We start from the raw sequence: 26,998 nt of genomic DNA on the forward strand, positions 1-26,998 counted from the left end.
AAAATGAAGAGAAATGGAGGTGTATTACAGAAAAGCTATGGAAAGGAGTTAAGGTCTGTGAGTGGTCATCTATGCATGACTTAGAGGAGAAGGATGATGCCAGTAGATCAGGCTTATCTTTGGGCAGTATTATGATTGTACCATCAGGATGAGTGAACAAGAGAATTGAAAAGTAGAAAATGTATCCAAAATCCTGAAAAAAAACCTGACGGCTAAACTGTCATTTGAAGATGCACTGAGTTACCTGCTTTTAGCCATTTCAAAATCAGATTTTTATCTGTTAATAGTTTTTTCGCTGCCATTGCAAGTTGCAGCATATACTAAGCTTTTGGTCTTGAGCCACTTGTGACATATTAATTTTTTTTTTCTTAGAGTGCCTTGGCACACTTGGATAGTGGTCAGGAATTCTGGGTGAAATAGGAAGTAAAGACCTTTATTCCAGTTATGAGTTATTTGGTCAGACAAATTAATCTTTTGGTCTTGAGCCAATTGTGACATATTAAATTTTTTTTTTTCTTAGAGTGACTTGGCACACTTGGATAGTGGTCAGGAATTCTGGGTGAAATAGGAAGTAAAGACCTTCATTCTGGTTATGAGTTATTTGGTCAGAATAGTAATTAGATCACAGATAGAAGGAACAGAAGTTATAGGGATCATCCCGTTTGGTATGACTAATAAGAATGGCTAGATGAATAGTATTCCATAGGAAAGAAAACTTGGATGATAAGACTACAGTAGGTACATGAACTGTGTGTGTGTGTGTGTGTGTGTGTGTGTGTGTGTGTGTGTGTGTGTGTGTGTGTGTGTGTGTTAGGTCACTGCTTCTAGCAAATACTCCCTACCAACTTGTTCAGTGGAATTGGAGAAGCCAATCCAAGTTGTAGATGTTAAAGTCCCCAAGGAAGATGACCTCACTGTCTGAATATATGGACACAAAAAAATAAAAATAAAATAAAGTTTTCCAATAAATAATCAGAGTCAGACCGGTCATCAGATTTTGAAGAGCAAAAAAAGACTGTGCCTGAATGTAACATGTGGGAAGGAAATTTTGAGACACTGCAGATCAGAAGGAGGAGGATATTACTGGATTCACATTCTTTGACCTTAGACATCAGATATCAGATCTAACAAATGCACATATGCACTTGTGGTAGAAATAGCAGGTCCGACACAGATAGCAATAAGTGGCAATACACATTATGTACATCATTGTGAAGGCCATGTATGTTAGTAAAGTGTGGGAACTTTTTTTTTTCTTTTCCCCAAATATTATTGATGTTCTTTTTGACATTTCTACTGGGATGTTTTTTCGTGATTCACAGTAAATCTGTATCTGATTATGTTGTTCTTCATTGTTGTTGTCAGGAGAAAAGTATTCAATGCAAGGTGAAGGTCTCACAAACATGTCATCCATATAGAGGAATTATTTGCTAGCTGGTAAGGAAGTACAGTCTTGGCAATTGGCATCAGGATGTATGGTACAGTAATATGGTACAGCATAATATTAAAACCAGAGAATAAAATGAATGAGATATTCAAAATTTCTTTATATCAAATTTAAGATAAATGCATTATAAGATGTTTTAATTTACCTGTGTGTTGTCAATATAATTGCAGCTTTAGTAACATTTCTTACTGCTACTAATGTATTCCATATTTTTCTTCTAGAAACAGGATCCACACCTGATGTGGGTTCATCAAGGAATATAACAGGTGGACAACCAGTAAGTGCTAAACCTAATGAGAGCTTTCTTTTGTTTCCTCCACTAAGAAACACAATAAATTCCATAATGTTTTATGACAAATCACACTGAGTATAATTGTAATGCTTTGTGCACAGGTTATTAAAGAGACGAATATAAAATAAATTAGAATGTTTTAGTTTATGAATGAATATAAATAAATAGAGATATTACTTTTTTTTTTTTTTTTTGTAAGTGAAAATGGCAAATCAAGCAGTGCTATTTTGAAATGGCATGCAATATTAACAATTAGAATCTACAAAGCTGACAAAAACTCAATTTGTTTTTATTTTTGTATGCATTTCACAACATTTAAGAAGTACTTGATTGCATTGTTTTTTGTTTGATTATTCATCTGTTCAAATATAATGCAGAGCTGCTCTGGCTGGATAGATTTTGATAAGATATGGCATTTGGGATTTTTATAAAATTTACTGATAATCAGCTTAAAAAGACAATTACTGATACCTAAATTAAGTAAATTATAGGGTGTAATACACATCAAAACCATCTGTCACAGCATTTACACAATATCTTATTACTCCTGAAACTATTTTTTTAGTATTTTATTGGCACAGATACTGAAGTCCCAGCAATCATCAAGTGACTTAATTATTTTTAAATGGCACATTGGCAACTTATGGCAATAGTACACCAGGTCAATGTTTAAGAGTAAAATACAATAGGCAAATGAATTTGCTAACCTGGTAGGCATTGTGGTTAATGGATCTGCTCTCCAACAGGCTGCTAGTTCAAATATGGTAGATGATTCTCATCCCCAAATGTGAGAGCACTGGAGGATGAAATTCATCCCCCAGTGCATAATTTAAAAATAATTTTAAAACATACACAACAATTATAAAAATTAATAAAACTAGAAAATAATCCTTGGTCCACCCATGTACTATACATTTGCAACTTTTCATGAATGGAAATCACATTAATAAATTATTTTTATATAAAATTCAACTGTAGGTCAATAAAATCACAAAAATTTATACACTGATAAATTTTAAACAAAATTATATATGTTAATATGTCTCCAAAATTTAAAAACAGATATTATATGATTTGTTTTGTTTGTTTGTTTTTGGGTTTAATGGTGCAAGGATCTATTCTCATGCAGTGACATATATGTGAATAAATGCGAAGTATAGGTCTAAAATCTATCTATAAAAATAGAAATAATAACAAAAATAATAAATGAAACATTTTTAGAAGTATATACTAGGTAATGAGTAATTAAAACAACATAAATTGATAAAAATCAGTGTAGAAAAACAAATGTAAGAGATGGGTATAAAACAGATGTAATAAATAAGCACCAGAACACATGTAATAAATAAGTAGCATATAAGTTGAGAAGCTCTCAGATGCGAACTGTAGATTAAAATACAAAAGATTATTGAAGGAAAAATGAAAGAGTTTGAGAACAGGAACCAAACCTTGAAGAAAACCCTGATTGATTCAGCTAGAGAGGCATGTGGTGAAGTTGTCTGCAAGGATAGAAAAATTAGAACTCCATAGTGGACACAGGAAGTTAAACAGGCAGCGAAGGAAAAGAAGAAAGCATACCAAAAGTTTCTGGCAAATAAGTCAGCTTGTGCTCTTAGAGAATACAGAGACAAATGTAAGAAAGCTAAACAGTGAGTAAAACTATCTAAACAAAAGTCATAGGAGGACTTTGGCAAGAATATAGAAAACAAATATCAAGAAGGTGGCAAAATATTCTGGAGGTTGTTGAAGAAGCTTAGGAATGGAGGAAAGAGTGCTGTAAAAGAAGTTAGAGATGATAAAGGTGACATGAAAACGGGAGAAAAAGATATCCTTGAAGTATGGAGTAATTACTTTGAAAAACTGCTAAATGAAACAAGCAGTGATGACAGCACAGTGGTTAAAAAACACTGACCAGGCATGCAGTCAGGAATACATATCCATACTTGAAGTAGAAAAAGCCATCAAAGGCTTGAAATGTGGAAAGGCAGCTGGAGTAGATGATATTCGACCAGAAATGCTGAAGTATTGTGGCATAAGAGTCTTACAGTGGCTGCACTGCATAGTTCAGAAAGCTTGGACAGAGGGATGAATTCCAGACGATTGGAGTAGAGCTCTCATAGTACCCATATATAAAAAGGGAAATAAAACTGAATGCGAGCATTACAGAGGTATATCCCTACTGAGTGTTCCTGGTAAGATATATGCAAGTATACTTGAGAAACGGTTGAGAAGAATTGTGAAAGAAAAGCTTGGTGAGGAACAAGCTGGATTCAGCCAAATAGAGGCTGTCAGGATCAGATCTTCACTTTATGACAAATAGTTGAGAAAGCTTGGGAATATAACATAGATCTATACTTAAGTTTTGTCGATCTGAAAAAGGCATATGACAAGGTGCCAAGAAAGAAGCGATTCAATACGCTGCAGTTATATGGTGTCAATGGGGCATTATATCAAGCAATACTTAGTCTTTATTTGAGTTGTAAGTCAGCAATTAGAATTGAAGGAAGTACAGGAAGATGGTTTAATGTTAAATCTGGTGTGAGACAAGGATGCACATTATCCCCTCTGTTATTCATTATCACTATGGATCACATTATGAAGGAAAGTGGTATTAAACATGATATCAGAATTGGAGATGTTAATGTCAGCTCTTTGCTTTATGCGGATGATGTTATACTTCTAAATAAATCCGCTACAAGTCTGCAAGATTCTCTGACTAAATTGAATAACTGTTGTAATAGATATGGTATGAAGGTCAGCAATAAAAAGACAAAGACAATGAAAATAGGCAGAATCATTGAAAATGTCAACTGTGTTGCGAATGGATAACCTGTGGAACAAGTAAAACATTTCAGCTAAGGCACGATTTTTAGTGAAGATGGTAAATTAAATATGGAAATAGACAACAGAATCAACAAAGCTGGTATGGTAGGAAGTCAATTGAATAAATTTATATGGAAAAAGAGAGAAATTAGTCGGAACACTAAATTAGCTGTATACAAGACAGTGTTCAAAGCAGTTTTAACTTATGGATCTGAGAGCTGGGTCAGAAGTAAAACACTTGACCAAAGACTAGAGACTGCAGATATGAGAGTCCTGAGAAAGATTAAAGGCATGAACAGATGGCATCAATGGCAATATCATATTAAAAATGAGAATATTAGTAAAGAACTTTACATTGTCAGCATTCAGGAATGCGTTAGCAGAGCTAATCTCAGGTGGTATGGTCACTTAAACACAATGGGGGAGGAAAGATTAGCAAAACAAGTGTTCTCTGCCAAGTTGGCAGGAAAACGACCGAGAGGAAGACCAAGATATAGGTGGATTGATACGGTACAAAGTGCCTTAGACGATAGAAATATAAGATCTGATAATGTTGGAGTCTTGACAAGTAACAGACTGATTTGGATGAAAATTGTAGATAGGAAGTTAGTAATGATGTAAATTTTTCATGTAGTACTATCATATCCTGTACACCCTTTGAGGGTACAAGGCAGCAAGTTGATGATGATATAGATCTAAAAACTATATATATAAAAATCAAGATAACAACAACAATCATAAAATTTCTTAAAAGTATACTAGGTAATAAATAAGTAAAAAGGAATAAAATCAGCAGAAATGCAAATGTAAAAAACAGGTATAAAACAGATGTTAAAAAGCATATTTACAATAAGTTAAATTAATAAGTATGTAATTTGTATAAGATAGTAAAGATTAGTATTCTGTAAAAATTTAAAACCAGGGTGACAGTCAATAAGTATGATGAAATCTGCTGAAATGGCTTAGACATATTATGAAAGTGTCTAAAATAATGACTGTGCTCGTTGATGAAATGAGGGTAGTGGATTAAAATATTAGTAATGAATAGTCCTGCATTACAAACTCACACATAGACATGTCATTACTTCTTCTATCTGCTATATGTGGCCATGACAGTTCCCTGACATTACCATAACCTGGCAGAGATTATGTGTCAGCTGATTAGGAAGCCTCAAAAATGCATTACCATCTGATCTAATCCCATTTACTACCTGGTGATCAGTCTGCAGAATTGCTTTACTGCTGTACCCTTGAGGATGGGGAAGGTACTGGACTCTACAATAATAATGATATGCCCTTGAAGAGGTGGATGACTCAACTGCATGCTGAAAGACTGGAGGGTGGGTGGGACCAGGATTCCTGCTTTGGGAACCAAACATAGCAACTTCAGGCCTCTCCAATAAACTGTTGGTAGTATTTCACTAGGCAATGAAGATCACCTACTGCCTAGTGATTCTCATTGGCATTTCCTCCAAATAGAAAGGCATTTACATGCAACAGAAATACTTACTGATGCCAGAACTTCTTTGGTAGGAAAAGGCCATATCTCAAGAAGGAAGGGTTCACTTAATCTGAAGAGGCTGTATATTGCATATCATCACTGGCCTATAGTGGCCAAAATAAATGGGAATGCCAGTTTAATACAACTAAATGCCTTTGAAACCTGGAATCCACTGATAAGAGGCATATTCAATTGGCGGAACTATACTAGAGAAAGTAGGAGAGGCAAGGGATCTTGGGGTGATGGTCGATAAAAATTTGAAGTTTAGGGAACATATTATGAAGGTGATGATAACCACCCAGGAATTGCTGCAATACTAAGGACTTTGACCAGCATATATATAAGAGTGGTGACTATATTGTATAAAATTCTGATCCCACATCTTGATAACTGTGCTTAAATCTAGTCACCAGGATTTGAAGAAACTGATGTAACCTTGGAAAGAGTAAAGAGGCAGATGCCAAAATAATATCAGGACTGTACAATATCTGTTATGAAGACAAGAGACATGCCAATTGCAGAGTATGGTGGTTAGAATGACAGTAGTGAGATTTTTTCCTATCAAGGGGAGGAGAACAAGGTCAAGAGGAAGCTGTGAAAGGAAGTGATGGATAAGAAAGTGGCTTTTTTGGATGGAGAGTGGTTGGGCCATGAAATGCATTGCCTGATAGTGTGGTGAACAGGTTTAAGGAATGGTATGATAGACTGTTCTAGGGCACACCTCCCATAATCGATCTTGATATTCCATGGAGGTAGTGGATAACAATAATAAGATATTCATTTTTATCCTGCTGAAAACATCAATGTGAGTACTTCCTTTCAAATTCTCTGTATATTCTTGTGTCAAGAATCAGCACAAATATATTACTATCAATAATAACAGTTCAATGCATCTCCCACCCACAAAATGTTGTACACCTATAGTACATTAGTACCTTAGTCAGTTGCTTTTTCTAAAGCATCAAATAATTCCGCCACTTCTACCTTAGTAGAACCTTCTGTGGGACCATAGGCACAAATAAGTCTCACTGTCCATTTCCCCATTTTCATATTTGCCCACATTACTGTACTTGAGACTGACTGCCATTCAAGAAGATTAGCCTCGTATTTTGTGTTGAATACTATAGCTACTCCTTCTTTTCCTTGATTGTTATTGCCTGAATATAACATTTTGTATTTATTGCTCAGAAAGATCTCACCAGTTTTTTCTTTTTTGTTTCAGTCACCCCAATTACATCGATCTGGTACTTATCTAATTCCTCAGCTAGCTCCATTTCTTTGCCATTCAGGCTTATGTTGATAGTACCGATCTTTAAGTGTCTGGTGACGTTGCGTTGGGGTGTGTTTTCAGATGTGTTCCAGTAGCTGACTTTTTGCTGTTCGCCCTGGTTCCCTGGCGAAAACAACGGGGGCCTTGTTTAATCGGGCGACGCCCCAGCCGGCATGAAATTTTGTCATGTTGTACCATCATTTTTTATTTTGGTTTAACCAATAAGAATACAATTTGGTCGGCTAAATCCCAAATTGCCAGCCCATCCTCGTTCATTCCGTATTCAAGTAGATACCCAATAGGGTGCACCACGAGAAGGTGAGGATTGGACATTAGGTCAGAAGCTCTGGTCAGTTCTTCGCATTCCTTTAAAGGCTATGTGGAGGTCTCCTCTCAGTTATACAGCTTTGACCCTTAAGCACCCCATGAAAGTTATTTAAATATGTCATATCTCAATGAGTCCTTGGAGGATTATTCATAACAAATAATACCAATATCAATAAATAATACAACCAATGACACTTATTTCTTGTTTATTTTCTCTAAGTGAATTTGCACAACTTTATGATGAGACATAGTATTAAGAATGACTAGTTCATGTCTTCAACAGAAATCCAGCAGGTACTTAGCATTATTATTAGCTTTGCTCTTTTCTCCAAATATTTGCAAACATTTCTTCAAGTAAATGTGGTATTCATTTCATACTCTGTTGTTTAGATTTGCAACAAGAACCTCACCTTAATTTTATGTGAACTGTCTTCTCTAATTCAGGAGTAGAATACTAAGAAGGCCTGTGACTAGTGGTGTGCTCTAGGGGTTCTGTTCTTGGACTGCTACTCTTTAATTTGTACACTAACGATATAGGAATTGATCTGCGAGAACTGTTCGGTTATTTGCTGATGATGCAAAGTTGGGCAGAGCAATAGTTAATACAGATGATGTCAAAATTTTACAGAATGATTTGGATAGATTGGCAGAGGGCAAAGGAGAATGGATATAAGTTTAATGTAGTAAACTGTAAGGTTATTATCAGCTGATAATCTTTTATTATAAAATATTATCAGCTGTATACCACATTAGTGGAACTGTACTCCAGAATATTGACCAATCCAGAGACTTGGGAGTGTTACTGGATAGGAAGTTAAAGTTTTGAGGGCATATAGAAAAAGTGGCTAAAGCAGCTCATCAGATTACTTGGTTACTGAAGAATACTTTGACGAGCAGAGACAAGCAGGTTTATTGTTCCTGTTTATCGAGCCTTGATACAAACCCATTTTGACTACTGTAGGCAGATCTGGGTGCCAGAGTTTCTTGGTGATGAGGAGGTGAATAGGATCCAGATGCAACTGACCAAGATGGTATCAGGTGTATGGAATGAACCTTAAGATAACAGGCTGAAGATTTGCAAGTTACAGAAACTGGTTAGGTGGAAAAGGATTGATATGATTGAGACATACAGATTACTGAGGGATTTTTACAAGATTAATTCAGAGGAAAATTTTCAGAACAGGTCTGGTGTTGGGAGAACTAGGGAGCCATCCATGGAAACTGAGTAAGTTAGCAAGGGTGTTAGAACTAGGATTTTTGCTTGGAGAGTAGTGAATGAGGAATAGGTTGCCAGAGTCTGTTGTGGGTGCATGACTGTGAATGAGTTCAAAGCCAAGTATGATAGATACTGTGCAAATGTTGGATAATGTTTTAGAGCCTCCCTCTATGAGTCTGAGGACTCCTTGGAGTAGTCAATAATAATAATTATTATTTCTTCACTTCTTCTTTAGTAGAACCTTCTGTGGGAACTGAAGGCAGAAATAAGTCTCATTGTGCAATTCCCCATTTTGATGTTTGCCTACAATATGCTAGAAACTTCCTGCTATTCAAGATTATCTTCAAGTTTCATGCGGAATATCATAGCAACTCCTTTCATAATCATCATTGTCTGAGTATAACATCTCGTAACTGTTGTTTAGAAGCATTTCACCTGTTTTCATCTTGTTTCTGTAATACTAATTACGTTGATATGGTATCATATGGTATTTCACATTCTTATGCATGCCAGTTTCACTGATTATCTGTTGATGCATACTTCTTACACACATGGTGCCCATCTTCAAAAGTTACTGATGTTTGAATTTGTTCCAGCAGCTAACTTTTCCAAGGTTTCATGATGAAAACAATAAGGACACTGTTTATCTGGGAAATCTAATGAAATGTAATGCAATGCAATGCTCCAGCAAGCATTATATTTTATCAGGTTGTACTATCATTTTCTTTTGATGTTAGCCAATACTGACTGGATTGTTCATTCAGTATCTAGATGATATCTACTAAAGGGGGGGGGGGGTGCACTATGAGATGAGGACTGTACATTAAGTGAGAAGTCTCTGTTAGTTCTCCACATTCCTTAATAGGCTATGTGGAATTCTCATCCCAGTTATCTAGATTTAAATGATCACTGAACAAATAATAGTGTGATCATTTGTTACTATTGATTACCATTATTTTTAATAACAGTTAATCTGAGTGCTAGGGGATTCATCCTTTGAGACAGGAGCATTTTGTGCATATATATCTATTGATAGACTCTTCCTTTTTGCTGTAGTTTTTTCACAAAATTTTGTAGACATGCTCATAATATGTCACAGAAAGATGTATATATTAAAATAATTTTTTAAAATAATAATTCTCTATAAATATGGTTGTATCCATTTTTTGTTTGCAATCAAGACTCATTCAACTCTGGTTTGTTTGGTGCTGTTGCCTCTCACTATGGAAAACTCATAGGAACCACAAGAACAGCTTGTTATATTGGAGTTTGATATAGTGAATTTCTTTTAATACACCACTGTTCCTATCAAAGCAATGGTTGCGAATTTCAGTAGTTTGCTACAAGTGAGTGTGTGTGTTTGCTACAAGTGAGCAAGAGTGTTTTGGTGAGAGCAGATTTTAGAATATAAAAATCAGAAGAAAGTAACACAAAATTAGGATATTTTTTCATGCTTTTGAGATAAATTTTACTTCATTTTTTTCCCAGCTGGAGAGTTTTAGGTATTCTGTGACTTAAGAAATAATAAGCACTATGAAGGCAACATATAAGTGAAAATCAAAGAATATTTTATTATGATATTTTGTTCATGTATAAGTGCTCCACAAACCGATATACAAAAAACTGTTAGGAACCCATCATAATCCTTAAAGAAGTGGCTGCATCATTCATGGTTAACTGCTATATGAATTAGCTGGGGATGTTGCTTCTGTCAATATGTATTCTGTGCATCCAATTCCATTATTAGTTCACTGTAAAACTATTTTTTCAAAAACTTTTGATCAGTTTTTATTTTCAAAAAAAAAACAACTGATCAATAGTTTTTTTTCTTCAAACAGATTTTTAATTTGAGATCTGCAAACAAATTTTGAATGTTATTCCAATTATAAAATAATAGTTATATATAATGTAATGACGGATTTAAAGGTAATTAATAAATAACCAGTACTGATGAACATGCCAATACTTTTCAGCATTGTTAATTTTTGATAATGAACAATTAATATCAACACAGTGAAAGAAGATTAGTCACGAGTATGATCATTTGTTACCACCCAGGGAAAAATGCAAAGAAAAATGCTTAGAGTGACACTTAAAGACAGGATATTTGATAAAGATCAAAAAGAGGTGTACAGGATGTCATAAGTTACATTAAGCTTTCCAAATGGAAGTTGAACACATTGCAATATGGCCTAAATTATTGACTGAATGGAGATCCATGGATGGTAAAGAAAGAAAGAAAGAGATGGCAAGATGGAATTGTTAGGATTGCTGGAATGCAATAGATGAGAAATGCTGAAAATAGAATGGAACAGAGAAAATGGGGGGGGGGGGGGAACCTTCTTCCACCAGTGGACCGATCCAGTTTGAAGAACATGTCTGTTCAACTTGGTAAAGAAAACTTTGTTACATGCCAGTTCTGTCAGAACAGTAGTGATGATAGTCAGCCTAAAACCAAAAACCTGTGTCCAGTTTTTTGGTTTTTCTACTGGGTGCTCAAGCTTTCCCTCTTAAAAAACAGGTAACATGTCAAAATGCATCTGTTGTAGAAGAATTATGTTTATTTCATCATACAATAGAAACTGAGTTAATCATAGTTTTGACTGATCTTTTGCAACTCTTAATAATTCTGTTTCCCAGCCATTATTACTTTTTTTTAATAATGGCTGGGAAATTTTTTTAAACTGATTTTTACTCAGTCCGTTTAAATTAGCTCCGAAAGTTTGTGGTTGAGTTTAGTGTATTTATTTAACTAACCTGCTGGCCATGATGTTTTAGCCATCAATCAAAAATGGATGAATAGCGACTATTTCAATAGTTCACTTTCATTGAAATACTATTGAGATAACGTGGATATGAAGTATATGATGAGTGATTAACAGAATGATATTGTCTGCGTATAGTAAAGAACTGAGTTTCAGTTATCAAATTTTCTGCTTTTATTAATATTATGTAGCATCCAGATATATAATAAGGAATCGAGAAAAAGAATTTTGTCATTTGAAAGCACTTCTTACAGGAAGATTCTAAGAATAGGATGGGTGCAGAAAATCACAAATAAAGAGCTCTATCAGAAGATACAACCAAAGGAGAATTTAATGCAGAAGATTATACAACAGAAGCTGCAATTATTTGGACACATCTGCAGAATGAGTGAGGACCAGAAAATAAAGACATTCATGTTTGGTATTATGGGTGGCATAAACAGAAGAGGTAGACCATACAGTGAATGGATAGACGACATAAGGGACTGGTGTGTAATGAGTTTACAGAAACTGCGACACTGTGCACTAGACAAAAAAAGGTGGAAGAGGATAGTGAAGAAGGCATTGGACACCAACAGGCAGTAAGCCCGTGGTTTGTGATGATGATGATCCAGAGCATGAATAACAGTAAAAATAGTGTGCTGTACAGTCATATACTTTGTCAAAGTAGTCGACACAAGCAATGTCTGTATATAAAATAACTTAAATATATGTAAAGGGTGGCCATAATTAAAGAGGTGTTCAGAACCCTATAGCGAAAAAAGTAATGGATAAAATTCAACTAGACTTGGTTTAAGTACACTCTGGAACATGGGGTTTTGATTTATAGGGGGAGGGGAGTACAAAATTCTGCCACTAGCCGACGATTGGTACTATAATTACATAATCTCACTGTTTCTACCGATGAGTTGGTGGATATAAGGAGGACTGAAACATATTCATGTCATTCTGATAAGACTGAAGTTTTATCGATCTCATCCTACCAGAATGTGCATTGCTAATCAAGCTTTATCAACAACAACACGGTAACGCTAATGCTGTGCTTTGAGAATTCTGCATTAGAAAGATAGAAAAGGTTCAATGACAATAACAAATCTTAGAAAAATGATTTTATAATTTGAAAATAGCAGATCTTTAGCAGCATGGCCAGGATGAGAGTACCAATGGATTATTCCTCAACAAGTTGACAAAGTTACAACTGTCACTGTGGAATATACAATGAATATATCATACAAGAATCCAGCAGTGCTTGGGCAATAACTAAAGCAACTGGACATGCCATAGCATGAATAACAGTAAAGAGGGATTTTCCACACTCAACTGTGTGGAAAATCCTGCATGGCTGCATTAGATCTTGTGGAGTGATGAAGTACATTTTTATCTGAACGATAGTGTTAACTCACACAATTGCCACATTTGGGCTGCAAATAACCCTCATGTGTTCCATCAGGCCCCTTCACACTCACCGAACGTCACAGTGTGGCGTGGTTTCCCTGCATCTTTATTATTGGTCTGTAATTTTTCAAAAACTTTGCCCAACAGGACCAGTGACTTGTACTCTCTCTCTCTCTCTCTGCATTTGAGAGATTATTATTATTATAATTATTATATGGGCGCCTGAAAAGAGTCAGAAGACTCATCATGGGAGATGCAATCTATCCACACAATCTATCATCTCTCTCTCCTTGAACCCATTAAACAAACAAAGCACTCACAACTGACTCTGGCAATTCATTCCACTCATTCACAACTCTCCAAGCAAAAAATCTAGTCCTCACATCCCTACTAACCACACCTTTATTCAACTTCCAGGGATGATCCTTCATTTTGATCTCTCTCTAGCCAAGTGCTGAAACATTCCCCCACATCAATCCTATAAACCCTTTAAGCAACTTAAATGTTTCTATCATATCCCCTCTTTCTCCTATCAACCAACTTCTGCAATCCACATACCTTCAATCTATCCTCATAGGGAACATTCCACAAACCACTCACCATCTTGGTCCCTAACCTCTGAATCCTCTCTACCACTTCATCATCCCCAAGATGAGGAAGTGGTGGAGAATATGGTAGAGTCAAGGCATCTTCACTGCTGCAGTTGATGAAGAACAAAGTTGCATAGCATCTTATGCTCAAGTCTCATCCTCATGCAGAATGGAGCACCACTTTACACTGGATTGCTGGTACAGCAAATGTTACAAAAACACTTCACAAAACATAGAGTGATTAGTCATGCATTTTCTACAGCATGGCCACCTCATTTGCCTGATCTGAACCACTATGACTTTTGGTCAGGGGGGGGGGGGGGACATGTACATTATAGATGCACATGTTCCTGATTTAGCAAAATAATGCAGCATGTGAAGCAAGTCAATGCAGATCTGTTGATTCTGATGTAGAAAATGTTATTCACAGAATGCAGTTCTTAGAACATCTGAAATGAGGATATGTTGAACCACATCTGAAAGTTTTACTAACATGAAAAATGATTTATTGTGTCTCTTCTAGCCATTACTGTTTAATTAATCCCAAACCATGTGGTTATAGTGCAAAATGTCTCATGGTAGCAATACTATTTTTTTTTATCTAATCAAAACCCCATATGCCAGTGTACATACACCAAGTTTGGTTGAATTTCGGCCAATACATTTTTCGCTACAGGACTCTGAACACCTCCTAACACCACAATTTTAGAGTTAAAGATACCTTTTTTTTTATACACCTTTTTAAAGTCAGAAAAACACTAAAATTGTTATATTCAAATGAAACAGTATGTCACCAGTAAACACTAATTAGTGATTATATTTTTGATAAAAAGGGAACATGCCTAAACCAATTTTTCATATTTCAGAATATTAATATATTATTATTATGAGCCTCTGTAGCTCAGTTAGTATAGATTTTAGTCGGAAAGACCTGGGTTCAATTTCCATCCATGATGTGAGGAACCTTTATCTGGTCTCTTTTGACTAAAGGAGTTAGCTGGTCTCATAACGGAGGTAGGTTTTTTTTTTTTTTTTTTTTAATCACCCAGAAACTTGGGTTCTTCATCCCCCAGAGCAGAGACAAACGAGCCCCAGTAACACATGCATTTACAAACATAGGACACTTTGAGAGGCATAGGGCTTACCACCTTATCCTTGCCTTACAGTTGAGAAGTCCAAGAATAGTTGGAAGGTCGTGAGTGCTTAAGTGCCTGTTAGAACTACTGATAATAGTAGCAGTAGTATTATTATTATATGGGCACCTCCACTGAGTCCAAAGACATTGCAAGAGATCCAATCTATCCACACAATCTATCATACCTCTCCTTGAATCCATTAACAGACAAAGCACTTGCAACTGACTCTGGCAACCATTGCACTCATTCACAACTCTTCAAGCAAAAAATCTAGTCCTCACAACCTCTACTAACCACACCTTTATTCAACTTCCAGGGATGACCCATTGTTTTTAGTCCCTCCATGGATTCAAAAGACTCATCATGAGAGATCCAATCTATCCACACAATCTATCATACCTCTCCTTGAACTCATTAACAGACAAAACACTCACAACTGACTCTGGCAACCCATTACACTCGTTCACAATTCTCCAAGCAAAAAATCTAGTCCACACCTTCATTCAACTTCCAGGGATGAACCCTTGTTTTGGTCCCTTTAGCCAAGTGCTGAAAAATTCTCCTACACCAATCCTATAAAACCATTTAAGCAACTTAAATTCTTCTTCTTCTGCAGCTTCTCCCACTTAAGTGGGGTCACTGTTTGTAATGAGTCTCCTCCACACCTTCCTGTCTTGGGCTGTCACCACATCCAAGTTCTTCATCTTCAAGTCCTCTTCTACCAGCTCCCTCCATCTCTTCTTTGGCTGCCCATGCTTCCACCTTCCTTGCACATCCATCTGCATGACCCTTCTTCCCACATATTCGTCCTCCCTCCTCATCACATGACCAAACCATCTCAACCTTCCCTCCTGTATTTTCGCTCCTAAGTTCGTAACTTTCACTGTTCCCCTGACATAGTCATTTCTCAGACGATCCTTTCTGGTCACACCACACATCCACCTAAGCATTCTCACCTCTGCTACTTCCATCCTGCTGATGTTATTTTTCCTCAGGGCCACAGTTTCTATAGCATATGTCATAGCTGGCCTCACTACTGTCCTATAAATTTTGCCTTTCAGATTGAGCGGCACCCTCTTATCGCATAACACTCCAGCCATCTCCCTCCAGTTCCTCCAACCCGCTTGTATCCTGCATCCCACTTCCTTCTCAGCTCCTCCATCTTCTTCCACTGTTGAACCTAAGTATCTAAAGTCTCGCACCTTCCTGATGACATTTCCTTCCAGCTCCAGATCTGTCTCCTGGCCGCCGCTGCCCACTGCGCAACACATATACTCTGTCTTACTTCTGCTCAGTCTCATACCTCTCTCTTCCAGTACTTTTCTCCATCTTTCCAGTTTAGTTCCTGCTTCTTCTCTTGAATCTACACACAGCAAGATGTCATCTGCATACAACATTGTCCAAGGCGCATCATCTCTCACCTCCTCTGTTACCACCTCCATCACAATATTAAACAGAAACGGACTTAATGCTGACCCTTGATGCAAGCCAACTGTTACTTGAAAACTTTCTGTCTGTCCCAAACAGGTCCGAACACTTGTCTTCACATTTCTGTACATTTCCCGCACCAACCTGACATATTTCTCCGGCACCTTCTTCTCCCTCAGACACCTCCAGACTTCTTGCCTTGGCACTCTATCGTATGCTTTCTCCAGATCAATAAATACCAGATGTAGCTCCCTTTGTTTCTCTTGATATTTTTCAATCATCTGTCGTAACCCAAAGATAGCATCTGTTGTTGATCTACCAGGCATGAAGCCAAATTGTTCCTTTGCAATCTCCACCTCCTTCCTCAATCTACCATCAAGAACCCTTTCTAGGATCTTCATTGTGTGGGACATCAACTTTATTCCTCTGTAATTTTTACAGTCTTGTGCATCCCCTTTACCCTTGTAGATGGGAACAAGAGTACTCTTCCTCCATTCCTCGGGTATATTTTCTTGTTGCCAAACATTTAAGCAACTTAAATGTTTCTATCATATCTCCTCCTTTTCTCCTATCAACCAATCAACTTCTGCAATCCACACATGCTCAATCTGTCCTCATAGGGAACATTCCACAAGCCACTCACCTCTGAATGCTCTAGACTGCTTTCTGTTTCCAAAGAAACCCAGTGGACTAGACTTGAGCACAGTAATCCAGATGTGGGTATATTAAGGCCTTACAGAGATGAATAACAACTTTCTTATCTCTACTTTTAATATGTTTTTCAGTAGCCAAGAATCTCATGGGATACTATATATCCTCTAAACTTTAATCCTAAATCTCTAGTTTCATCTATTTCCTGGGGTACAGTGCCATCAATTTGATATATAACTTGTAATCTGTTTATTCCAAAATGCATAACTTTACATTTCTTCACTTTAAACTGATACTCATTATCTTTTGCCCATACTGAAAGGATGACCCATTGTTTTACTTTTACCCCATGATTACTCTTTATTTCACATCATCAGCAAACAACTGAACATTTCCTTTCAGGTTATTTCTGATATCATTTATGTACAAAAACAGCAATGGTCCCAGCACTGAAACTTGCAGCACACCACTAGTCACCTGTTTTCACTTTGATTCTGCCCCTCCATATATCACTTTTTGATATCTGTCCAGCAGCCATCCTCTTATCCACTTAACTAGTGTAATATCCATCCCTCTTTGTTGTAATCTGTGTAACAGAGTTCCATGTGGTATTCTGTCAAATGTCTTTGCAAAATCTTTGTGTAGCCATTTCCTTTATCCAACTATATATTTTCAAGAAAAGACAGACGAAATAATTCAGACAAGGAAAACTGAAATGTAAACAATGCGAATAAATTTCTGATGTAACTAGGGTGTTTATTAAATATATATATATAAATCTACATTTCTACATTCTAAAATGTCCTGTCAAGGGAATTTTAGTTCCTCACCCTATATCTCACACACGAAAGTATACATCTCTTAAAATCAAATCTAGTTAGATTATTTTTACTTAGTGACAAAAGGCATCAAAAGGAATACTTGTATCTATAAGTGAGCTAATATTGTAAAACTATGTTTTACTTATAAGTTCTTGAAACCATCGAGATAAATAAAAGGTGAATATTATGAAAACTTGTGATGTGTGGGAGGGGATGAGAGCTCTTGGATGAGACAAATCAAAAGTCTCAAGGTCTCGATGAGTCCTTCAAAAGCCTACTGGGTAAAGCCCAAAAATTATAGTTTTACACTTTATGCATTTAATATTTATAACTGGCAGAAGACTTTATAGGCAAGTACATCGTATTTCTTAAAGAATATCATGACCATAATACAAAATTTAAGAGATCTTATCTGTCCCCCTCCCAACATTACAAGTTTTGTTATGTTCTGCTGAATTTAATATAATCAGAAATTAATTTCTAAAACTAAGAGGAAACAAATATTCTTACAAAAAAAAAAAAAAATCTCAAATTCAGAGTGACTAAATACTAAGCAGAAAATAATGTCCTTCTGTAAAGGATATTTTGTTACAGAAGATGTGGTCATCAGATTAATTATTTCTGAATACTAAATAAACTGCTGTGCAATGATCTTTATGATAAGCAGCAAAATAGGAAAGAAATGCTACAGATTAGGAGCATTATACTAACTTCAGCGCAGTTGAAAAGTTTAAATTAGAGAAAATAAGAGCAATATTACAAAGAAAAAAGATCAAGAGAAGAAGGAAAGAAAGAACAAAACTTTATAAACGTTATTAAATAAATGATATTCAGATGCATCAAAACATTCCAGATTAGAGCATGAATGCGATAATCACACATAGAGAGAGAGATGAACTGAAACGACTAATGCAAGCACATTTGCTTTAGTTAATGAAACAATTATTGAAAATATTGTAGTCATAAACAAAGCAAGCAACCTTAGTTTAGCACTAGCATTGTCACTAATAATGGTTTAGATCTAGTATGAATATATAATATGATACTTAACAGATTAACTGATGTTGTATCAATTAAAATCATGGTCCACATCAAAAGTTTTATGAAATTTTTTTTTCATATCAAAAATTAAACATAATTCAGTTTTTCTGAATTATGTTTAATTAATTTATGCTTATAATTTAAACTCACCAAAAATATTAATAATATTATTATTACAAATTCTGATTACCTATATGCATCTGTTCGTTTATCTGCATGAGCTTGAAGGTCAATCATATTAATTAAAGATTCCACATAATCATGAAGTCTGGTCTCAGGTATTCCTCTAAGTCTAGCAAATAAACACAACATTTCCTTTCCAGTCAATCGATCAATGAGTGCATCAAACTGAGGACAGTAGCCAATGAAAGATTGAAACTAGCAAAAAATTGTGAATAAAAATCAGAACATTAATTAAATGAAATCCAATTAAATTAAATACATTCAACAAATTTTGTTAGTTCACTGAAAATATAAGAATTCTTATAAATTTCTTTGGACTTCTTACAATACTTAGTAATAAATTGAGTTCCTCTTTTTTCGTTTTTTTTATTCAAAAATTGACTGAAAAATAAGTTTGTGATTATATTTTATATCTTGTTGGAGTTCAAGAAACTGGTTGAATACTGCATTTAGAAGGCACTTTGACATTATTAGACTACTATACCTACAATAATTTTATGACTAAAAGAAAGGAGGATCTAGAAAAGGCAAAAGGTGCCAAGCAGAAAGCTGTTCAAAATGTCCAGTTATTTGGTGTAAATGGACATTATATCAAGCAATACATAGTCCCTATTTGAGTTGTAGATCAGCAGTTAGAATTGAACGAGGTACAAGAATATGGTTTGATGTTAAGTCAGGTGTGTGTGCGACAAGTAAGTATATTATTTCCACTGTTACTCATCTCTAAGGATCACATTATGAAGGAAAGCAGTATTAAACCTGATATCAAAATTGGAGATGTTAATCTCAGCTCTTTACTTTATGCAGATAATGTTATACTTTCAAATAAATCCAGGATAAGTTTTCAGGATACTGATATAATAAACCTGGTATGAAAATCAGCATTAAAAAGACAGACAATGAAAATAAGCAGGAACATTGAAAACATCAACTGCATCCTGAATGGAGAACCTATAGAACAAATAACACATTTCAACTATTTAGGCGCATTTTTTTTTTTTTTAGTGAAAATAGAATTAAATTTGGAAATACACAGAAGAAATAGAAAAGTTGGTATGGTAGGAAGTTAACTGAATAAATTTAATGGGATAAGAGAGAGAGATTGGTCAAAACACTACACAAGCTGTATATAAGACAGTGTTTAAACCAATTTTAACTTATGGATCTGAAAGCTGGGTTAGAAATAAAACTCTTGATCAAAGACTGGAGATCACATATATGCGAGTCCTGAAAAAGATTAGGAGACTGAACAGATGGCGTCAATGGCAGTGTCATATTAAAAACGAGAATATTAGGAAAGAATTTGAGATTGCTAGTATCCAGGAATGTGTTAGCAGAGTCAATCTCAGGTGATATGACCACTTAAACAGAATAGAAGAGGAAAGAATAGCTAAACAAGTGTTATTTGCCAAGATGGCAAGAAAAAGACCCAGAGGAAGACCAAGATGTAGGTAGATTGATGCATTAAAACAAAGTGCCTTAGAAGACAGAAATATAAGATGTGATAATATTGGAATCTTTTGAAATAAAATGCCTAAGAAAAATCAATAAAACAAACTGGACAGAAAGGAAAAACAAATCAGAGAAGAACTTAACTTTAAAGAAACAATAATTACAGTGTTAAAAAAAAGAGCCAACTAAGCTGGTTTGGATATGTTTCAAGAATGAACCCAGAAAGACTACCAAACATATTATTAAATGACAGAATTGAAGGACAACCCAGCAGAGGAAGACCAAGAAAGGGATGGATTGACAGCATTAAAAAAAGCACCCACTTAAACTCCATAATAGAACTTAATAAAAAGACAGGACAGAAGAAATAGCAAAAATTCGTCTTCGAGGAACTCAACCTGCCATGAGCAGAAGAGAAGAAGAATATTGAAATATTAACAGATAACAGGCTAATCTGGAAGAAAATTGTTGATAGGAAGTTTGTAACAATGTAACTTTTCATGTAGTACTTTCATAAGTTCATGAACACCCTCTAAGGGTATATGTCAGGAATTTGATGATGAGAAAGGATAATAAATATCCATCTTTACTATACAGGGTGTTTCAAAAAGAATGACCAGATTTCAAATAATTATATTTAATAATGAAAATGTGGTACAGTTACAAAACGCCTTCTGTTGACTAGACACCATCTTCTCATTAACTAAGCGTAGCAGCTATTTGGGTGCTAGTAGCGGCATCTAGCAGTCGTCATATCAAACACCAGGCCAAGGGCCGTTCACATGATACAAGTCACATTAATTTGTGGTTCATGGTTGTAGAGATATACAATTTTCAAATCGGGACATTCTTTTTGAAACACCCTGTATAACAAAAGAAGCCAGAAGTATTCACTTTGGAAACTTAAGTGCTTTGCATGCCTGAGAGTTATGAAAACAAACTTTCAACATAAATTACCATAGTACTGTTATGAATGATATAGATATTCTAGCTCATATATGCCATACTTGTTTTCTCTCTCTCCCCCCTTCCTGAAAAGATGCAGTCAATTATGAGTTCAGCCATCCTTGGGATAAATGAGTGTGTTTATGATTAACAGTAACATTTTCTGTTTATCAGAAAGTGTTATAGTTACAGGGACAGAATTCAAAGGATACTGTTTCAGGGAATAGAGGGAATGTGACAGGAGGAAGGGTATTGGTGATGATAGTTGAAGAACTTCAACCATCATCAGCAGGGGGGGGAGGAACTGAAAAGTTCTCATATTAAAGCAACTGATATAACCACAAGAAAGAACATATCTTAAAACCCTTTAACACCCATGTTTCATCAAATTGTCATAATTTGTTCTTTTTATTTTAGGATATATAAGAAGACATGTCAGAGGTATTGAAGAAATTCAAAGACACAGAGGTGCAGGCCATCATCAAGTTTTTTGTGCTGCAAGAAAAGTCTACAACTGGAATTCACCAAACTTTGTGTGAGACTTTAGGAGACTGTGCCCCAGCATATCCAACAGTTGCCAGATGGGTGGCCAAATTTAAAACTAGTTTAAAACATCCTGAGACAGCAGATCCTAAGGTCAGAAAGACCTTTCACAGTGATCATGCCTGAAAACATAAATGCAGTGCATGTCATGATCCATGATTATAGATGAATCCCAACCAAAAACATTGCAAAGACTCTGGGGATATACAGGAAGCAAGTTGGGGGTCATTATCCACCAACATCTGGAATATAGAAGCTTTCAGCAAAGTGGGTCCCCAAATGTTTGCATGCTGACCAACAAAGAGAATGTGTGCTGTCATTTCAAGGGATTTTGGTCACTTGAGAAATCAGATGCAAACTTTTTGACTCATATTGTGACTGTTGATGAAACATGGCTTCATCATTATGATCCAGAGACCAAACAATAGTCAGTGGAGAGGAGACAAAGGTTCTCCATGGCCAAAGAGGTTCCGAACCCAAAAGTCAGCAGGGAAGGTTCTTACCATTGACTTTTGGGATATGGATGGGGTGTTCCTTATCAAGCACCTAAAAAAAAAGGTGAAACTGTGACAGCAGCATATTTCCTTCAGCATTTCTGAAAGAAAAATGCTGCAGGAAACTAAGCAGAGGTATGTTGCTTTTGCAGGACTATGCACCTGCTCACACTACTCATGAAACCGAACAGACAATACGCAACTTTGGCTTTCAGTGTCTGCCTGACCCACCCTATTCACCAGACCTGGTGCTATCTAAGTATTTCCTATTCCCAAATTTAAAGAAGCACTTCAAGAAACAAAATTTACCACAGATAATGAAGTCATATCTGCAGCTGAGGACTGGTTTGTGCAGCAAGGGACTTTTTTTTTTTTCCCTCAGAGGATTCCAAATGGCAGCAGCATTGTAACTAGTGTATAATATTCCATATTCCCCACTTTGTGGGGAATATGGAATAATATGTAAGTTACATGATTCTACCTCATTTCCTTCATGGTGATTATCACACCTTTTCAGTACACCCTCGTATAATGATCAGCATATTTTTCTTTCTGAAAAACTATAAACTGTAAACTACTATTTGGCTCATGAAGAATCAATATATCAAAAAGAGGCTAGCTGATTGTATTTCTCTTCCTCTAAGATAAATTGAATCATTTATTTTAGAGACAGTTTCAAACTTGATGGGGAACTATCCCATATCACAAAAATATTATCAACATATCTGTACCATGCTAGAGATTTAGAGATTTAGAAAAAGTGTCGTTAAGGAGATGATCTTCAAAACACTCCATATAATAATTTGCAAGTGTGGGGGAGGGAGAGAGAGAGAACTACCCATGTCTGTACCTTCAATGAGCTGATATAATTTCTTTTGGACATCAAAATAACCAGAGGATAACAAAGTCAAAAAGTTTGATAATGTTTGGAGGAATACTATTTAAATTAATAGTATCTAATAAAGGGATGTTGTTTGTGAAACGAGATGCTATTTCAAGACCAGTCATAATATTAGAAGGGCCTAAATTAAGAATACAATTTTCTGTTTTAAAATCCAATGAGTTCTTGATGTGAGAAGCAGATTTTCCAGTAAAGGAAGAAAATAACATAGAAAAGTATTTAGAAACCTTATAGGTAGAGCAGCCAATTCAATTCACTACTGATCTTAATGGCCAGGCTTATGGATATTGGAAAGACCATATAATATAGGTGAATGAGAATAAAAGATTAAGTTTCTTCTTTAATTGTTTGTCCTAACTAGAGTTATTAATCAATTCAATAACCTTATTAATTTGGTTGGTAGCAGGAATTAGATGAGAGAGGATAATAAGTAGAAAAATTATACAGCATTATGAAAATCTTTCTAAAATATTCTCTCCTATTTTGTAATACTGCTTTGTCCTTGTCAGCTCGAGTAATAATACAATTATTGTTCATCTTAAGAGTATTATGCACTTTATGAAGGTGGTAGCTTTGCTTTAAAGAGCATCATGGCAATTTGAAAGCAGACATTTTTTGGCAATCTCAGAAGTAATTGAATGCAAGATGAACAAATCCATAACAAGTAACCTACTCAGAGAAACTGCATATTTGTGACATTTGGCTAAAACAGATATCTCTTCTTGAGTAAGAGTGCATCTTGATAAATTTGCTGCTTATTTTCTCAGTTGTTTTTAATATTACTAGATGATTAATAGAGTAGTTGACTAGTAAGTAAAAAAAAGCGACCACCATCTAATTCTTTCTTTTAAGGTTGCACAGTGGTCAGCATTCATAATGAAGAATTTATGGAGACAAAAACACATGGAGTAATTACTTTACTTATATTAAGAAAATAATACTTGATATTTTGATCTCTGTATTGAGATCATCATTATGAAAACATACATATGTACAGGACACAAGCTACGCTACACTAAACAAAAGTAAGATAAATCTAAAAATTAACAAGTCAATTAGATTTATCTTACTTTTGTGTAGTGTCATGTTGATGACCTTAACACAGAAGTCGAAAAAGTGTTATTTTCTTAATTATGAGTAATTACTCCAACGTATGTGTTTTTGTCTTCATAAATTCTTCACTATGCCTTAACCTTATAAGCTTACATCTTCAGAATTTAAAGGACTAAATTCTTGAAATCATAGAGCATTAAAGAAATCTTTCTAAAATAGTCTCTTGTCTTGTACAACTACTGCTTTACCCTTGTCAGCTCAGGTAATAATAAAATTATTGTTCTTCTTTAGAGAATTAAGAGCTTTAAATTAAGTATTCATATATGTGTGTAATTGACATTGCAAATAATGGCATGTATTTACAACAGTTATGTAAATGAAAAAAAATATTGAATAGCAGATTGCCTTCTCTATAACAGGCATTTATTTAAAATACACCTTGTCAATAAATTACGACTAAATTTAACAATTTAATCTTAGAATCTAATGCAATAAATTTATGAGTCTTCTTTTTACTAGAAGCAACAGTATCCTAACTTTGATTTTTATCTGTCATTATTAACAACAATAATAGTTATGAAAAGTTTATAATTCACAACAAAATATCAAAACACAGAATTCCAGATGTGCAGTTTTTGTGGACTCACAAAAACTGCACATCAGATTATCTGAGATGGCATCACATTGCTAAAACTGTCATATCAGCCTATACAGCATTGTATAAATGGGCAATGATCATAATTGAAAATTTTCATGATAGATCACTGTAAAGTGAAATGTCATAAGACGAGGCGTTACTGTATACGGAAATCAGATAATCTTCTATTACAAACATCATATCCATTTTCCCATGTAATATATATATATATATATATATATATATATATAAAATAAAAGTTGAGATACCTGTTTTAGATTGGTGAGAATACTGAACCCTTCAATAACAGCATCACCTTTAGTAGGAAACAAATCTCCAGTTAGCATACGAAAAGTGGTAGTTTTTCCTGCTCCATTAATTCCTAAAAGGCCAAAACATTCTTCTCTGTGAACAGAAAAGCTTAAATTGTTTACAGCATATGTGGTACCAAATATTTTAGACAATTTAAAAACAGTCACTGCCTCTTCATTATGTCTTGCATCAACATACAAGTTTTCAGCTCTTACCTGTTCATTAACAACATCATCATCCTGTATTTGTGACGTTAAAATGATATTTGGATTTTTTTTAAATATCCTCAAAATTAATTCCCAGAATCTATATATATACCGTGTTAAGTCACTTTCCAAGAAGAAAAGTAGAGCTAAAAATAATATTCCATCAAGTGCCATGAAGAAGAGATCACGGCCACAACCATACATTTCCCAGGTTATTGGATGTTTTTTTTCAAAGCAGTCATTTCCACAATAATCTGAAATATAATTGAATGAAAATTATTCTTTCAGTGTATATGAAATATGAACATATGTGAAATATTATACTTTGCTTTAAAATAATAAAATTAGAAGTTTGGAATCTTATTTCTAAGCATTCTATTCTTAGAGTCTGGATTGGCACAGCACGGGATAGAGACAGGCCACAACATTCTCTGGTCCAAGACTCGCCTTCTACAAAGATGTTGCTATAAATTTGAACGCCTATTCAAAGAGAGAGTGCTGAGGCCTTACTTCCAATGCCCTAACTTAAATCGAAATGGCTGTATGTCCCTGTGAAAATATGGGAAAGTTTAATCTGGATAACACACTATAATTTTTTTTTTATATTTTTTTTTAATTGGGACCTTTAATTCTTACACTAGTAAGAATTAAAGGTCTCATGTTATCTTTAATTGAACTTATAAATTAAGATTGTTATATGAAATTGTGAATTAATACCTAGAATTTATTCATCACTCTGATGAAATTTACCTTTCTTTAATGCTTAGCAATGTAATATTACGTGGCTCGTTCTACTTTTGAATGATCAAATGTTTGTATTTCACCTCATAAAAACTACCTATCAAGCCACTGAGGACAGTCTGTTAGTTTCAGACTGAAATATTTGGAAAAAAATTAAAATATTCTTGTGTTAACGTGTTTATCATTCTTAATTCTAAACATTCTGCTTTGTTTAGAAACTGTGTTTTCAAAATGTTTCAAGTTGCTTAAAGATCACTGGAACCAGAGATAGAGTGATGTCAGGAGGGCAGGTAAGTAAGGGAACACAGGGAGAAAGTGCTAGAGGAGTGAGAGATGCATAAAAGCAATCGAGGAAGAGGGTGGTAAGAGGTGTAATGTATGGGGACTCAATGATCCATGGTATGCAAGATAGGATGCGTGAGGAGTGTTTGCTTGGAGGAATGATAGAAAGTGTGGCTATGGCATGTAAGAGGGGTAAAAAGGTAGATGAGATGATTGTGATAGTAGGAACAAATGACTTGAGAGGTAATGTAAATTGGGCAGCAAGAGATGTGAGATTCTTGCTTAAGCCAGTACGAAAGAAGATGCAGAGAGGAAAGATACTGTGCATGTTCACTAGGTATGATAGTGACGAGCTGAGTAGAAGAGTAATAATAATGAATAACATAATAGCTAGAATGTGTCAGATGAGAGGATTGGAATATGTGGATGCCTGGAGGGCATTTGAGGACAGAGAGGAATTATATGCGAGAGACAGCTTGCATATGAATGAGGAAGGATGCAGGCATATATTGCTGTTCTGAATGAGTCGATGCAGGGAAACTAGAA

At 35.2% G+C, this 26,998-nt stretch overlaps 1 protein-coding gene across 2 annotated transcripts in view; it reads right to left on the reverse strand.

Moving 5' to 3' along the window:
* The window catches only part of LOC150099998 (phospholipid-transporting ATPase ABCA3-like), a 728,766-nt gene that overhangs the window by 78,325 nt on the left and 623,443 nt on the right, over positions 1-26,998 (reverse strand). For both annotated transcript variants that reach the window (XM_090402469.1, XM_090402468.1), the window contains 3 exons: positions 25,181-25,683; positions 18,894-19,081; positions 1,593-1,766 (listed from right to left, as the gene is read on the reverse strand). In XM_090402469.1, the coding sequence (XP_090258595.1) occupies positions 1,593-1,766; positions 18,894-19,081; positions 25,181-25,683 (865 nt within the window). The remainder of the gene's footprint in view (positions 1-1,592; positions 1,767-18,893; positions 19,082-25,180; positions 25,684-26,998) is intronic.

Source organism: Typopeltis vanoorti, chromosome 13, assembly GCF_054136105.1.
Source record: "Typopeltis vanoorti isolate ZY-2024b chromosome 13, IOZ_Tvanoo_1.0, whole genome shotgun sequence".
NCBI classification, from domain to species: Eukaryota; Metazoa; Arthropoda; class Arachnida; order Uropygi; family Thelyphonidae; genus Typopeltis; species Typopeltis vanoorti.